General features: G+C 45.8%; 1 protein-coding gene across 2 annotated transcripts in view; it reads right to left on the bottom strand.

Annotated features, from left to right (window-relative positions):
* DIAPH3 (diaphanous related formin 3) overlaps positions 1-17689 on the bottom strand; it is a 789152-nt gene that overhangs the window by 425669 nt on the left and 345794 nt on the right. For both annotated transcript variants that reach the window (XM_069758173.1, XM_069758174.1), the window contains exons 18-20: positions 17074-17166; positions 15247-15341; positions 9824-9925 (exon numbers count right to left, since the gene is read on the bottom strand). In XM_069758173.1, coding sequence (XP_069614274.1) covers positions 9824-9925; positions 15247-15341; positions 17074-17166 — 290 coding nt within the window. The remainder of the gene's footprint in view (positions 1-9823; positions 9926-15246; positions 15342-17073; positions 17167-17689) is intronic.

Genomic DNA, 17689 nt, shown 5'->3' with positions numbered 1-17689 from the left:
TTCTTTAATTTACACCTCCGATACCGATACCCGATACCACAAAAATATCGGATCTCGGTATCGGAATTCCGATACCGCAAGTATCGGCCGATACCCGATACTTGCGGTATCGGAATGCTCAACACTACTCATTACCTGTAGTAATGGCACCTGTTTAAACTTGTTATCAGTATAAAAAGACACCTGTGCACACCCTCAAACAGCCTGACTCCAAACTCCACTATGGTGAAGACCAAAGAGCTGTCAAAGGACACCAGAAACAAAATTGTAGCCCTGCACCAGGCTGGGAAGACTGTAACCTGCAATAGCCAACCAGCTTGGAGTGAAGAAATCAACAGTGGGAGCAATAATTAGAAAATGGAAGACATACAAGACCACTGATAATCTCCCTCGATCTGGGGCTCCACGCAAAATCCCACCCCGTGGGGTCAGAATAATCACAAGAACGGTGAGCAAAAATCCCAGAACCATGCGGGGGGACCTAGTGAATGAACTGCAGAGAGCTGGGACCAATGTAACAAGGCCTACCATAAGTAACACACTACGCTACCATGGACTCAGATCCTGCAGTGCCAGACGTGTCCCACTGCTTAAGCCAGTACATGTCCGGGCCCGTCTGAAGTTTGCTAGAGAGCATTTGGATGATCCAGAGGAGTTTTGGGAGAATGTCCTATGGTCTGATGAAACCAAACTGGAACTGTTTGGTAGAAACACAACTTGTCGTGTTTGGAGGAAAAAGAATACTGAGTTGCATCCATCAAACACCATACCTACTGTAAAGCATGGTGGTGGAAACATCATGCTTTGGGGCTGTTTCTCTGTAAAGGGGCCAGGACGACTGATCCGGGTACATGAAAGAATGAATGGGGCCATGTATCGTGAGATTTTGAGTGCAAACCTCCTTCCATCAGCAAGGGCATTGAAGATGAAACGTGGCTGGGTCTTTCAACATGACAATGATCCAAAGCACACTGCCAGGGCAACGAAGGAGTGGCTTCGTAAGAAGCATTTCAAGGTCCTGGAGTGGCCTAGCCAGTCTCCAGATCTCAACCCTATAGAAAACCTTTGGAGGGAGTTGAAAGTCCGTGTTGCCAAGCGAAAAGCCAAAAACATCACTGCTCTAGAGGAGATCTGCATGGAGGAAAGGGCCAACATACCAACAACAGTGTGTGGCAACCTTGTGAAGACTTACAGAAAACGTTTGACCTCTGTCATTGCCAACAAAGGATATATTACAAAGTATTGAGATGAAATTTTGTTTCTGACCAAATACTTATTTTCCACCATAATATGCAAATAAAATGTTAAAAAAACAGACAATGTGATTTTCTAGATTTTTTTTTCTCAGTTTGTCTCCCATAGTCTACCTATGATGTAAATTACAGACGCCTCATCTTTTTAAGTGGTGGAAATTGCATTATTGCTGACTGACTAAATACTTTTTTGCCCCACTGTATATACTATATACAGAGGAGATGACACACATATATACTATATACATGAGGAGATGACATACAGGTACATACTATATACAGGGGAGATGACACACCGGTATATGCTATATACAAGAGCAGATGACACAGTTATATACTATATACAGGAGGAGATGACTTACAGGTATATACTATATACAGGAGGAGATGACACGTATATACTACATACAGGAGGAGATGACATACAGGTATATACTATATAAAAGAGATGACACATAGGTATATAGAGGAGGAGATGACATACAGCAGGTATATACTATATACAGGGGAGATGACATACAGGTATATACTATATACAGGAGGAGATGTCATACAGGTATATACGTACGCTACTCACCTGGTAGCAGTGTTTTTTCAGGAGCCATGACAGCACAACGAGAGAGGGGATCCGCCCTTCAGGGACAGGAAACCTACAGACATAAAAAGGGCGGTACCTCTCTCCCACGTCAGTTTTGTTTCCAGAGCATGAGAGGACCACCTTGGTTAATAACACAGATGCAGTATATACATGAATACTTTTTATTATGCAAGTGAACATAAACTTTAACTCAAGATTAACAGGGTGTTGCATCATCCAAAAATATAGGGTAGGGAATCTAAGGGTGCTGTCATGGCTCCTGAAAAAACACTGCTACCAGGTGAGTAGCGTACGTATTTATTCAGTCGCCATGACAGCACAACGAGAGACTTTCAGAGACGAAAGATTTAGGGGGGGATAATAGCTTCTAGCACTCTTCTCCCAAACGTAAGGTCTGAGGAACTACCCAGATCTAATCTGTAATGTCTAAGAAAGGTAGAAGGGGAAGACCATGTGGCCGCCTTACATATGTCTTCGATTGACACTTCTGACCTCTCCGCCCAGGAAGATGCCATGGCCCGCGTGGAGTGTGCCTTTATACCATCTGGAACTTCGTTGCCACCTGCGGTATAAGCGAGAGAGATCGCCTCCCTAATCCATCTGGCTAGAGTGTTTTTAGATACTCTAAGACCTTTCCTTACCCCCTGATAGGCTACAAATAAAGAGTTATCTTTTTTCCAGGAATTTGAAACTGTAATATATTTAAGGAGGCATCTCCTCACATCTAAGCAATGGAATTTACGTTCTTTATCGTTAGTAGGGTTGGAGCAAGGGACTACCTCCTGAACCCTGTGAAATTTAGACGCAACTTTAGGCAGATATAGGGGATCGGGTTTCAATATGACCCTATCCTCCCTAACCTGCATGTATGGGGGATGTCTGGAGAGTGCCTGCAGATCACTAACCCTTCTAGCAGATGTGAGAGCAACTAACAGGGCTGTTTTGATTGACAGGATCTTCAGAGGAATAGTATCAATGGGCTCGAATGGGGCTATCGTCAGGGCTGAGAGTACCAAATTTAGGTCCCATGGGACTAACCTTTGTTTAATAATTGGTCTAGACCTGGTGACTGCTTTAAAGAATCTAGAAATCCAGTGATTACTGGCTAAATTAAGATTATATAACGCTCCCAGCGCTGACACCTGAACTCTAAGAGTACTTGTGGCCAAGCCCATTTCCAGGCCTTTTTGTAAAAATTCAAGAATCTGGTTAATACATGGTTCTTGGTCAATTTGAGCCCCAGAAAAGGATAAAAATTTTCTCCATACTCTCACATAAATGCCCGTTGTAGAGGGTTTCCTACTTTTAAGGAGAGTATTTACCAGATTCTGAGAGAACCCTTTCCCCCTCAGTAAGGACCTCTCAAGTTCCATGCCGCTAGGTGTAAGTTGGCTACTTGAGGATGGAGGATTGGTCCCTGGGAGAGCAGATCTGGTAGCTCTGGAAGAACCCATGGTTGGCAGACAGACATCTTCCTCAGCCAAGGAAACCAAGCCCTCTTGGGCCAAAATGGAGCTATGAAGATTACCCGGGCCTTGTCCTCCCGAATCTTCCTCAGGACTAGGGGAATCAGATTTAGAGGGGGAAAGGCATACGCGAGCCTGAAGTGCCAAGATATCAGCAGAGCGTCCACACCGTATGGGTTGTCTTTTGGATTTAGGGAACAGAATTGGAGTAATTTCTTGTTCTCTCTGTTGGCAAAAAGGTCTATCTCCGGACAACCCCATAACTGGATGATCTGACTGAAAATGGCTGGATTTAACGACCACTCCCCCTGTCTGAGCATGTTGCGGCTTAGATAGTCGGCTTTGGTGTTGATACTTCCTTTTATATGAAGCGCCGTCAGGGAGAGAAGATGTACTTCGGCCACCTGAAAGATATGATTTGCGACCTCCATCAATGTACTGGATCGCGTGCCACCTTGACGATTAATGTAGGCCACAGTTACCCGATTGTCTGACAAAAGCCTGACGTGTCGATCCTGTAGGGGTACAAGGAATCTATTTAAGGCATGTTTTACTGCCAACAGTTCTTTCAAGTTGGAGGAAGAGTCCTGTTCAGACTGAGACCATAGTCCCTGAACCCAATCCTCCCCTAAGTGAGCCCCCCACCCTTTGGGGCTAGCGTCCGTAGTCAACACCCTAGATACGTGATTTATCCAAGGGACCTCCCTGTGCAGATTCGAAGTGTGAGTCCACCAACCCAGCTAATGTACAGTCTCCGTAGAAAGTGTGAATTTACTGTCGAGGTGAGCATTTAGACGACGGGAATTGTGTAACACGTCCCACTGTAAAGCCCTTGTGTGGAACTGTGTCCAGAGAACTGCCGGGATGCAGGATGTAAGAGAACCCAAGATTGACATCGCACTCCTGACTGATACTAAGGGATTATTTATTGCCCTTGTGACCAACTGCTTAATCTTAGCAACTTTTGCGTCCGGCAGGCGACATTCCTGCTGACTAGAGTCAATAACATATCCTAGGAATTCCTGTATTTTTAGGGGCTTAAGGCGCAATTTTTTTATATTGATCATCCAGCCCAATTTGTGTAACGCATCCATGACTTTCTGTAGTTGGTCTGTGCAATGCGACTCAGAATGACCCACAATTAGCAAATCATCCAGGTACGGGACTATTAATATATCCTGTTCATGCAAGTGCGCCATAACCTCCACCATGATTTTTGTGAACATCCTGGGTGCAACTGCGACTCCGAACGGAAGTGCCTGATATTGAAAGTGTTCTACTGTGCCAGCTAGTGAAACCGCCACCCTAAGAAATCTCTGATGATCAATATGAATTGGTACATGGTAATAGGCGTCTTTGAGATCTAAGACAACCATAAAACAGTGGTGAAAGAGTAATTTTATTGCTGTCTTGACCGACTCCATTTTGAAGGAGGGTATGAACAGAAAATTATTCAGGCCTTTTAAATTAATAATGGTGCGATTTTGACCAGGAACAGAGGGGAATAAAACCCCCTACCTTCCTCGCCTGCAGGGACTTTGACTAGAACATTCTTCTGTTGGAGCTCCCGGACCTCAGACTCCAGCGCCAACTGCTCTGTAGAGGAGGAACGAACAGGTGTTAACATAAATTTGTCCCGAGGAGTATGGTGGAAGTCTAAGGTTAGGCCTTTCTCCACAATGCCTAGAATCCATGGATTGTTTGTAATCCGCACCCAGGCTGGGTAGAAGGCCGAAAGCCTACCCCCCACCTGGTCCGCTAGTCATTGTGGTTTCTTGACCTCTCGTGAAGGATTAAACATAAAACCTCTACCCCTCCTTCTGCTGTTGTCATATCTAGTAGATTCTCTGTTGGAGTCTCTATATGGTCTTCTGCGGTTGGACCATCCTCTATTATAGTCCCGTCTGTAGAAGGGTCTTCCTAGGAAGGGAAAGCGTTTCTTACTATCCCCTGCTTTTTCCAATAGCTCCTCTAGGACTGGTCCGAACAAGTGAGCTCCTTCACAAGGAATGCTACATAATTTTGTTCTAGCTTGTAAGTCCCCTGGCCAGCATTTTATCCATAGTGCTCTCCTGGCTGCATTGGATAATGCCGAGGACCTGGCGGCCAACCTGACTGAATCTGCTGAAGCATCTGAAAGGAAGGCTGCGGCATCCTGGATTGTGGGCATAGAGGACAATATTTCCGACCTAGGGACTTTATCTCTGAGCTGATCTTCGAGGTGGCCCAACTATACCATCAAGGATCGAGCGGTACAAGTGGCTGCTATGGCTGGCCTCAAGGACCCCGCTGAAGTCTCCCAAGCTCCTTTAAGGAAGATGTCGGCTTTCCTATCTAACGGGTCTTTCAAATTCCCCAAGTCGTCGAAGGGGAGAGACGACTTTTTGCCTGCCTTAGCGACTGCTGCATCCAGCTTCGGGACTTTATCCCATGAGGACGAAGCCGCTTCTTCAAAGGGATACCGTCTTTTAAAGGCTGGCGGAAGCGACCCCTTCCTTTCTGGTTTCTTCCATTCTTTTGAGATTAACGATTTGATCTTGTCAATCACTGGAAAGGCTCTTCGGGATTTTCGCTCAATACCCCTGAACATAACATCCTGAATGGAACATTCCGACTGGGTATCTTCTATCCCCATTGTGCTGTTAACTGCTTTGACCAGATGGTTAACCCTCTCTAGGGACAAACAGGCTCGAGCAGACTCCTGATCCTCAGAGGAGGAAGTAGACGGAAGAGACCCTGAGCTTAGCTCACCCGAGTCCGAATCTACCTCAGATAAAGGGGATGACCTTTTAGCTTCTGCTCCCCGAGACTTGGATCTCTCGGCCCCTTTAATTTCCTGCCTCACAATCTCTCTTATCGTAGAGGTTAGATCAGGCGCCTCCTCCTCCAATAAACGTTGAACACATATTTTACATAACTTCCTCAAATGCCTATCTGGAAGCGGCTCTGCACATTCGGCACACTGCCTATGTTTGGCTTTGGACAAACTTTTCCTCCCCTGATAGAGGAAAAAAGACAAGGGGAACACAATCATCACTAAGTGGACTTTCACGAAGCTCACTTACCCCGTCCAGTAATGAGTGGTACCGTAGATGGGGGGTCCTTCGTAGCCGGCAAATCCTTACGGCCTGAGGACTTTGGTATAGAGATCCGTGCCTCCTTAGCTCCACCAGCGCGGCTACTGCCACTAGACCGACGCTGGGAGCTTCTACGAGGCTTATCTGACTGCTGCTGCGGCGGCTCCTGCTGCTGCTGGCTGGTAGTTCCTTCTGGCGACTCCATTATGGAATGGGTGAGGAACTCTGACCAGCTTGCCGCATTAAATACCCCCAAGGTACCGCCCCCGGATGGGGGCCAGCAGGGAATCCCAGGTGGTCATTAGACCGTCTGCCGCTGTGCTGCGCTACCCCTCCCTGAAGCCCAGACCGTTCCCGCAGCTGGGCGCCGCCATTAGCCAGAGATGACGCTACTGCGCATGCCCAGCCGCGTCATCCGGCCGCGCCGCTCGCCGCGTCATCCGGACACGCCCCCTTCAGGACGCGGCGGCGGCGCCAAGCCGACACGCGGACCAGGACGCCAGCAGACCCCCCGGACCAATGCCGCGTCCCCGCCCGGACCAGCGTGACCCCCGGGCGAGTAGCCAAGCACCTCTACATAGGTATGCGCTGCGGACGTCCGAGAAGCTAGCCTATGCCAGAGGCTGCTTCCTCCTGCTGTCACCTACACCGCGCAGTGCCCCTGCCGTGTGGTGCTTCCTGCCCCCTGGACGGGCCGAGGTAGGGGACCCCCGCTACCTGTACCGGGCCGCCAGGAGTGGGGAGTTTTCTTACTTCGACCCTCTTGTCAGGGCCTGTCTGCAAGAGGTTCCGCTGTCAGGGACAGGAAACCAAACTGACGTGGGAGAGAGGTACCGCCCTTTTTATGTCTGTAGGTTTCCTGTCCCTGAAGGGCGGATCCCCTCTCTCGTTGTGCTGTCATTGCGACTGAATAAATACTATATACAGAAGAGATGACATAGGTATATACTATATACAGGAGATGACGCATAGGTATATACAATATACAGGAGGAGACGACAAACAGCAGGTATATACTATTTACAGGGGAGATGGCATACAGGTACTGTACATATATACAGGGGAGATGACATACAGGTATATACTATATACAGGAGATGACATACAGGTGTATACTATATATAAGGGAGGTGACAAACATGTATATACTGAGGTGAAAATGAAAAGGTGTGAGTGCAAAATGAGAGGAGTGAGGGAAAATAGTGGAGTGATCGGAAAATGACAGATGTGAGGTCGAAATGACAAGTGTTAGGGGGGAATAAGAGGAGTGAGGGGGGAATGAGAGGAGTGAAGAGGAAAATAAGAGGTGTGAGGGAGAAAAAGAGATGTGAGGGGGAAAATGAGAGGCGTCATGGGAAAATTAGAGAAGTGAGGTGCTATAACTAACCACAGATATACACCGGGCTCTTCAGCTAGTAATGAATAAGCACTAAAAATCCGACATGATTAACATAGCCACCAAACAATTGGCCACCATCCTATATACAAAGCACGTTTCATATTTTACGCTGCCTTGTGTTTCATTTTTTGCTGCTTGAAGACTGTTCTTGATTTGCACCAGATTATCCTTTTAATTTGCAGCTTTTTAAAGTCTATTCTAGATGTCTTCACCATTTTTTTTTTTTTTATGTCCGCCACTGAGGGAGTGCTTTTTAGTTTCCAGCTGTTTTTGGAAGGGCAGCACGGTGGCTCAGTGGTTAGCACTTGCAGCGCTGGGGTCCTGGACTCAAATCCCACCAAGGACAACATCTGCCAGGAGTTTGTCTGTTCTCCCCATGTTTACGTGGGTTTCCTCTAGGTTCTCCGGTTTCCTCCCACATTACAAAGACATACTGATAGGGAATCTACATTGTGAGCCCCATCGGGGACAAGTGATGATGTCTGTAATGGGCTGTGGAATTAATGGCAATATATACAAATAAATTAATTCACCAATTGCAGCTATTTAAAAAGTCACACATTTTTGGTGGGAATGTACTCCATTTTGCCCCGTGGAGTGATCATTTTTTGTATACCTGCATTTTTTGGCACAAATGTTATGACGGTTTGGCACATCATGCTCAAAAATGTAATCAACTAAAATACAAAGCACTTGGGATTTTGTACAAAATTCATGAACTTGCATGTGTCATATTTGGCACAAACCAAATTTGGCATAAACTGAAAAGCGACTTAAAAAACCCCATTAATGTTGAATTGGGCCAATGTTTGTAAGACTTAAAAAACCCCATTAATGTTGAATTGGACCAATGTTTGTAAGACTTAAAAAACCCCATTAATGTTGAATTGGGCCAATGTTTGTAACATAATGTAAGGTCCCTTTCACACTGTGTTTTTCCCCATGCTCAGTTGTCCAGTTGGGACTAAAGTCCAAATCGTCTGCAAAAAGGGATTTGGGCATAAACGTTGACGGGCCATCAACTCTAAAGTTGCAGACGGAGTCGCCGTGTGCTCTGCTGTGTATCATACTCGGTTATATATGACTCCTGGAGGCTGACACCCAGACGGAGACTTAAGTTGGCAGAGAGCTGCTGGACGAATGTGTTAAGGTCTGTACTAACCTTTTATTGCATGGAACATAATCTTCCCAATATCAGCCACCTGATTTTATAACACAATACTTCCAAGTTTCCCCATCCCTTCCCAAGATCATGTTTTCAGGATTTCCTTGGAATTATCAAGGCTTCAGAAATTGGCACAGCATCTCTCACGTGTGATTTCTGAGAAAATCCCGAAACATGATATGTTGAGAGCTGCACGGAAACACTGGTGTAAACAGATGAAAACACAGGCTTCAAAAATTTGAAAAATATTGGCCACATAAGGTGAAATCTATGAAAAATATGCCCACATCCGAATGCAATGTAGAGGCACGTGAAGAGGGGTATATGGATGAGTATCAGTTGTGACCCTTGGGCTGCAGGTAGGGCACAGGTTCCTTGAGAACACAATCACTATAGAAACTGCTGCAGACAACAAAGAAACCTTTGTCATATGAATTCATATTTCAGGGACACGTCTACAATACCATGTAGGCTTCTTGCAGATTCGCAGAGGACAAAACTTCATATACCGGCTATATAAAGAACTTCTTAGTGGTTTTCTTCAGGACTCATTTATTGAAACTTACTTTTGTACGTTTTCCCAGTCATAATGACAATTTTAGAAATACAACTGTACATAAATTCTTCCCACTGTGACCTTTTAACTGGAAAGCATTTATGGGAATTAGCACAGATAATACAGTATATCTACACCTTTTATCTCAGAGCTATAAAGGCTGTCTGGCTGTGGAGTGGATTTACTTCTTCATCCTCGGCAAAACCTATGCAGCTTGATAGAGTCACAAATGCAATTTTGTAATCCAACAATTCATTTTAAATGGAAAATTGGATGAAACAGATTGAAGACACAAAGAAAAAGACTTACCACAACACCAAACTGCTCCGGCTCCGACAGGCTGCAATATTCACCTTTCAGTTTGGCTAAGGCTGTTAACTGAGTTTGTTCCGGCATATGTTTTATTAAATTCTGTAGAAAGAACAACATATTTATTAGCTTAAAGGGGTAACCTCAAGTTTGGAAGTTATTCCTTATCTGTGGGGTTTCTGATCGCTGGGACCCCGACCAATTTTGATAAATGGGACTCTGAAGAGGCCAGTGCAAATGGAACACTAGTCGATCATGCGCACTGACGTTCTATTGATTGTTATGGGACTCGCGAAGACCAGCGCAACGTTCCACTATCTCCAAACGTTCCTTAAGAATGAATGCAGTATCAGTGCTCACGACTGACCACCGCTTTATTCACATGAGGCTTTTCAGAGCCACAGGTCTCAAGAACAAAAGAGGGTCCCAATGATTGGAAAGTTATTCCCTATCCCACTGACAGAGAAGCACTTTCTAACTTGAGAAGACCCCTACAAATTTATGCTAAGACCCGAACAACACTTTATTACAATAGTTCATTCAGGCCCAGAAAAATAATAAGTGCACCTACACTTGATGGTACCCCATATTAAACTAGTGGAGCACATCACCTATGCTCTGTGACTGAGGAGTGCATAGGACTAATAATATGAAGAATTCATTTAAACTGGTAATTCACCAGGCTTCATTGGCGCATCGAGAGACGAGTGGCAATAATGACATTGTATTGGTAGAAGACAAGAGCACTAGCTATTGTGTAAGTGTCCTATAGACTAGAACATCTGCACGAGAACTTATTTTCATCACGATATGGTATATATCTACCGTACATAAAGGAGTTCGTTACCAGCCAATATCTGAACATAACACGCACTTACAGGAGCCGGTCACTGGCCAGCATTTGCCCATATCCTGTACATACAGGAGACAGTCACCAGCTAGCATCCACCCATATACTGTACAAACAGAAGCCGGTCACCGGCTAACATCCACCCATGTACTGTACCATACAGGAGCCAGCCACCAGACAGCATAAGCCCGTGCAACATACATATAGGAGCAGGTCACCGGCCAGTATCTGTGCATGTAACACAGTTACAGGAGCCCGTCACCGGCCAGCATCTGCAAATGCACTGTACATACAGTAGCCAGTCACTGGCCGGCATCCGACACTGTACGTACAGGAGCCAGTAAACGGCCAAAATCCACCCATTTACTGTACATACAGGAGCCAGTCACCAGCCAGCATCCGCCCATGTACTGTACATACAGGAGCCAGTCACCGTCCGGCATCTGACCATGTACTGTACATACAGGAGCCAGTAAATGGCCAGCATCCACTCATCTACTGTACTTACAGGAGCCAGTCACTGGCCAGCATCAACACATGTACTGTACACACAGGAGCCAGTCACTGGCCAGCATCCACCCATGTACTGTACATACAGGAGCCGGTCACCAGCCAACATCCGCCCATGTACTGTACATCCTGGAGCCGGTCACCTGCTGGCATCCGCCCATGTACTGCACATCCAGGAGCCAGTCACTGGCCCGCGTCCGACCATGTACTGAACATCCAGGAGCCAGTCACTAGCCGGCATCCGCCTATGTACTGTACATCCAGGAGCCAGCCACTGGCCGGCATCCATCCATGTACTGGTACGTTTGAACTGTCTCCTAACCTGAAATACCCACTGCACCCCTGAATCCATGCACATCTCTCCCCCTGTTCTACCTGAGCTGCTCTACAACCTCAAACATCACCTACTAACATATAAGCCGACTGTTCTCCTTCACCCACCTGCTTCCTCTCTCTGGAGCACTTTGGAATGCCCGTTTTGTCTGCAACAAGCTACACGTGATCCACAATCTCTTTGCTTTCCTTCCTGGCCCTCACTAAGACCTGGCTGATGCCCCCTGACACGGCCTCCCCTGCTGAACGGAGTTACGGTGGCCTCCACTTTACCCACATTCCTCGCTCTGGCAACAGACATGGCGGGGGAGTGGGTTTCCTTCTTTCCAAAAACTGTTACTTCAACCCTATCCAACCCCCAACTTCCCCTATCCTCCCTTCTTTCGAGGTTCACTCTGTCCGTATCTACTCTCCCTCCAATCTCCAAATGGTTGTCATATACCGACCACCGGGCTCAGCCACTGCCTTCATTGACCAGTTCTCCACCTGGCTTCTTCACTTTCTCTCTGCTGACATCCCCACCATTATAATGGGTGACTAATATCCCTACTGACACCCGCCAGCCAGCAACCTGCAAGCTCCCGCCCCTTAACTCATCCTTTGGACTTACTCAGTGGTCCTCCACAGCCACCCACACAGATGGACATTCGCTAGACCTCATCTTCACTCGCCTCTGTTCTTTATCTAAACTCACAACCTCTCCCTTCCCCCTATCTGACCACCATCTACTCACCTTCTCATCAAGTCCTCCTCACACGCCCCCCATGTCCAGCCACTACCACATCCTCGCAGAAACTTTGCACACCTAGACATTCACAGACTCTCAGATTCTCTCCTACACATGTCCTCCATATCTTCACTCCACGACACGGACAGCGCCACCACTTTCTATAACTCCACCCTCACATCAGCCATAGACTTAGTCGCCCCTCTCATGCATCGCAAAGTGCGACAAATTAATAGGAAACCCTGGCATAACAACCTCACCAAAAAACTCCGACAAGCATCCAGGGTCGCGGAGCGGCGTTGGAAAAAAAACACACCTGCCAGACGACTTCACTGCTTTTAAACAAGCTACACTTGCCTTCAAACTAGCCCTCACTTATGCTAAAGAAACCTATTTCACTAACCTTGTATCTTCAATATCCTACAACCCAAAACAACTGTTCAGCCCATTTAACTCTCTCCTCCGCCCGCCACTGCCACCTACAACTCCCTGATCTCTTCTGAGGACTGTCACCTACTTCAAAAACAAGATCGACCAAACAAGGCAAACCTTTACTGTTCCACCTCTCCAACCACTCCATATACCAGACCTCTGCCCTCCCCTAATAACCTCCCTCACCAACATCACTGAATTAGAACTTACTCGCCTCCTTTCCAAATCACACCTCACCACCTATGCACTTGACCCTATCCCTTCCCACCTGCTCCCCAACCTCACTAACATGCCCATTCCAGTCCTAACCCATCTCTTCAACCTATCGCTACCTTCCTCTCTGCCTTCAAACATGCCACCATCACACCCATCCTCAAAAACGCTAACCTTGACCCAACTGCTATGCGCAGCTATCGCCCCATATCAGTGATCCCGTTTGCTTCCAAACTCCTTGAGCAGCATGTCCATAGTCAACTTTCCTCCCACCTCTCATCTAACTCTCTCCTTGAAAACCTCCAATCTGGCTTCCGCCCCAACCACTCCACCGAAACTGCTCTGACCAAAATTACTAACAACTTACAGCCAAAGCTAACAGACAGTTCTCCATCCTCCTCCTTCTCAACCTTCAACACAGTTGACCACTGCCTACTGCTACAGTTTCTTTCTTCCCTCGGCATCAAAGGCCTTGCCCTGTCCTGGATTGCCTCATACCTTTTTGACCACACATTTAGCGTTTCCCACTCCCACACTATCTCCTCATTCCGCCCTCTCTCACTTAGAGTCCCTCAAGGCTCTGTCCTAGTGCCCCTACTTTTTTCCATCTATACCCTTGGCCTAGGACAACTCAATGTCCCATGGCTTTCAGTACCACCTATATGTGGACGGCACTCAGATCTACCTCTCTGGCTCAGATGTCACGCCTCTGCTCTCCAGAATCCCGGAGTGTCTGTCAGCCATATCCTCCTTCAACTCTCGCTTCCTAAAACTCAATGTAGACAAAAAAGAACTCATCATCTTTCCCCCATCTTGCGTATCCCCCCTACCTGATCTATCTATTATGGTAAATTGCATCACGCTCTCTCCTGCATCTGAAATCCGCTGCCTCGGGGTAACTCTAGACTCTGCCCTGTCTTTCAAACCGCATGTTCAAACTCTTGCCACCTCCTGTCGCCGCCAACGCAAAAATATTGCCAGAACCCATCCCTTCCTCAGCCCACAATCTACTAAAACTCTTGTGCATGCCCTCATCATCTCCTGCCTCCATTACTGCAACACCTCATCTGTGGACTCCCCGCTAACTCCCTTGCACCACTCCAGTCTGTCCTCAACTCTGCTGCTCGGCTAATCCACATCTCTCCTCGCTACTCCCCTGCTTCTTCCCTCTGCAAATCCCTCCACTGGCTCCCAATTCCCCCAACGAATCCAGTTCAAACTACGAACACTGATCTACAAAGCCATCCACAACCTGTCCTCTCCCTATATCTCAGAACTAATCTCCCACTATCTTCCCTCATGTAATCTCCGATCCTCCTAAGACCTCCTACTCTCCTCGACACTTATTCTTTCCTCACACAACTGCCTCCAAGATTTCTCCCGAATACCTCCCATCCTCTGGAATTCCACGCCTCAACACGTCCGATTATCCAACACCCTCGGATCCTTCAGACGGAACCTGAAAACCCATCTCTTCAGGAAAGCCTACAGCCTGCAATAACCATTCTCCTGCCTCACCAACCACCCGAGCTGCTGCCTCACCAACCACCCGAGCTGCCGCATCACCAAGCACCAGTGCTGCAGCACCCCGACGACCAGTCTCTTCCCCATTATCCCGAAGAATGTAAGTCTGCGAGGACAGGGTCCTCTCCACTCCGTACCAGCCTGTCATTGTAAATTTGTTCACTGTTAACGATATCTATAACCCTGTATGTAACCCCTTTTCTCATGTACAGCACCATGGAATTAATGGTGCTATATAAATAAATAATAATACTGTACATACAGGAGCCAGTCACTGGCCAGCATTCAACCATGTACAGTACATACAGGAGCCAGTCACCAGTCACTGGCCAGCATCCGCCCATGTACTGTGCATACAGGAGCCAGTCACCGGCCAGCATCCGCCCATGTACTGTACATACAGGAGCCAGTCACCGGCCAGCATCCGCCCATGCACTGTACATACAGGAGCCAGTCACCGGTCACTGGCCAGCATCAACCCATGCACTGTACATCCAGGAGCCAGTCACCTGCCAGCATCCACCCATGTACTGTACATCTAGGCGCCGGTCACTATCCGCCCATGTACTGTACATACAGGAGCCAGTCAGTAGCCGGTCAGTATGTATATATGTATCTAAATGTATGAGCCAATCACCAGGCAGTATCTGTATTTTTCCAGATATAAAGTGCTATTGAATGCAGGAAGGGTGTTGGAAAATGGTAGACCTGCCTATAGACGGTGCCTATGTATTTACAGCACACTTAAAACTGTGGATACCAGGAAGGTTTTTTCAGGTTTCATTAATTTTAACAGCTTTAGCAAATAAATCCTATTAAATAATATTTTGATACCTGGACCATGGAATCCGTCAGCTGTGTTTCATCAACTTCCAATATAATTTTTTTAATGTCTTCATAAGGCAAACGATAAGAACCCAGAAAGATAGCTGAAAATGAAACATATACTGTTGGCAACAATTATATTCCAGCAGATCTTTCTCTCACACATCAGGTTTAGGCCATACCTGGGAGGCATATTAAATACATGTTTGTTTGGTTTTTTTTTTTTTTTTTTTTGGGGGGGGGGGGGGTTAAAGCAAACTTGTCACCGGATTTCATACTACAAACTATATACAATATTATATATGCTGTGTTTACTTTGAAAATCCAACTCAGAATGGCTCTAGATTCCTGACACTAAGTAACACTGAGTACAGCTAAAGAAAGAAATTGTGTATTTAATCTCTGTCCGACAGCTGCAGCGTGTACTAAGCAGGGTGAGATATCAGCCGCAGCAATGACAACACTGAGGATCTGACAATCAAGATAGGTGGGCAGGGACTGAGAAACTTTCAGAAGAGTTATACAGCCATTCTGACATGGATTTTTAAAATAAAAACAGTATTTACAAAAGCTGACCACTTAATAAATGACCACTGATCTGCTACAAGGATGATGATCATCGGTAGTTTAATGTCTTATTAAACAACACGAAATCTATACACACAGAACGATTGCTAATGTGATGATTTATACAGAGCGATTTGCTGCCGAGATCTGTGATTTTTAAGCTAGATTGAAAATAATCGCACCCAACACTCATTCCCTAATTATGGTCCTGTGGAAATGGGCCTTAAAGCGAACCTGTCACCAGGTACGGCTGCTATAAGAAGCGGCCACCGCCTTTCAGGGCTGATATACAGCATTCTATAATGCTGTAGATAAGCCCTCGATCCAACCTGTGAGATAAGAAAAATAAGTTTTATTATACTCACCCGAGGGGGTGTTTCGGTCCAATGGGTGTCTCAGGTTCAGTGCCTCCCATCATCTTATGATCGCCGCCCTCCTGCTTCATCACTCCCCAGAATCGCGCTCCTGCGCAGGAGTACTTATCTGCCTTGTTGAAGGCAGAAAAGTACTGCAGTGCGCAGGCGTTGGGCCTCTCCGACCTTTTCCGGCTCCTGCGCACTGCCCCCTGGGTGAGTATGATAAAAGTTCGTTCTTTTTCTTCTCTTTCAGGTCGGATTGGGGGCTTATCTACAGCATTATAGAATGCTGGATATCAGCCCTGAAAGGCGGTGGCTGTATCTTATATCGGCCAAAACTGCTGACAGGTTCCCTTTAAACTCTGTCACTTCGGAAGAACCTGCAGCAGAATGTCTGTCTCCATCCTCCTTCTCAGCATAGAACTTCATGAGCACCAGTTGCCATCTATCTCCGTAATGGGAAAATGTGTACTTACTAAAGACAGATTTTACCGGAGAAATGAGAATATTGAAAATGAAAAACCAGACCAGGAGTAACAAGCACAAGTTTCTGATAAGATATACGGTAATATGCATTCTCTTAATTTAATGTATAATGCGGAAAAAAATGTAAACAACTATTACAATTTAAGAAATCTATCCAGTAAGGTTTGCAGTTTACATTAGGAAATCTGCTGATAAGTTTAGTCAGAAACCTTAGCATTATTTCATTTTTTTGGGATTCAATATGCTTCAGGAACACGAGACTTATCTAAAAAGTTATAAAGCAAAGAATTTTCAGTCTTGAAAACAAAATTATTTTATTCATTATACAAACAGAAATCTTCAGATATTACTGTATTATTTCAGGGTCACATTTTTCTGAACCAAACATGCGATTGTTATTTCCTTATGACTCCATTTACATACTTACATAGGTTTTGAGCAATTTTAGGCTCCAAAACTTTAAGTTCCTTTATTCGTTTCTTTGTAAACACTGGGTCATCAACTTCATCATCTTTTTTTACTAGAGACACATTCAGAAAATAAAACATTTCAGTATAAGCTTTTCTGCATATGTAGAAAACACAAACACAGTACAGATATATTTCTATACCAAAAAAGCAATATTCTTTTAACACGGTAATGAGCCTTAAAGAGAAAAGTTTTGAAAATGATAGTATGTCCATTTAATAGGATGAAATCATAAAGAAAACGCTTAATTCTAAAAGGGGGTGCAATAAGCAGGAAAAAAAGGTTTTCAAGTAGCAATAAAATGTGGTACATAGAACATCAAAACCATTAGCTGATTAATCCACCATAGCTCGAGCACCTCTGGGATAACTAGGTGTTATAAAATAGGCAGCCAGACATTGCCGAGACCAGCTACTGACCAATGAAGACAAATTACTGGACTTGGCGATCTCATGCTGCCTACTGTATGCCAGGGAATCTGTCAGCAGGTTGTGGCTACCTCATTTCAGAGCAGACTGATGTGGGCAAAGATAAGCTGAATTCAACAATGCATCACTTAGATTACTGGGAGCAAT

The sequence above is a fragment of the Ranitomeya imitator genome, chromosome 3 (genome assembly GCF_032444005.1).
Source record: "Ranitomeya imitator isolate aRanImi1 chromosome 3, aRanImi1.pri, whole genome shotgun sequence".
NCBI lineage: Eukaryota > Metazoa > Chordata > Amphibia > Anura > Dendrobatidae > Ranitomeya > Ranitomeya imitator.
This window is presented reverse-complemented; position numbering and strand designations above follow the sequence as displayed.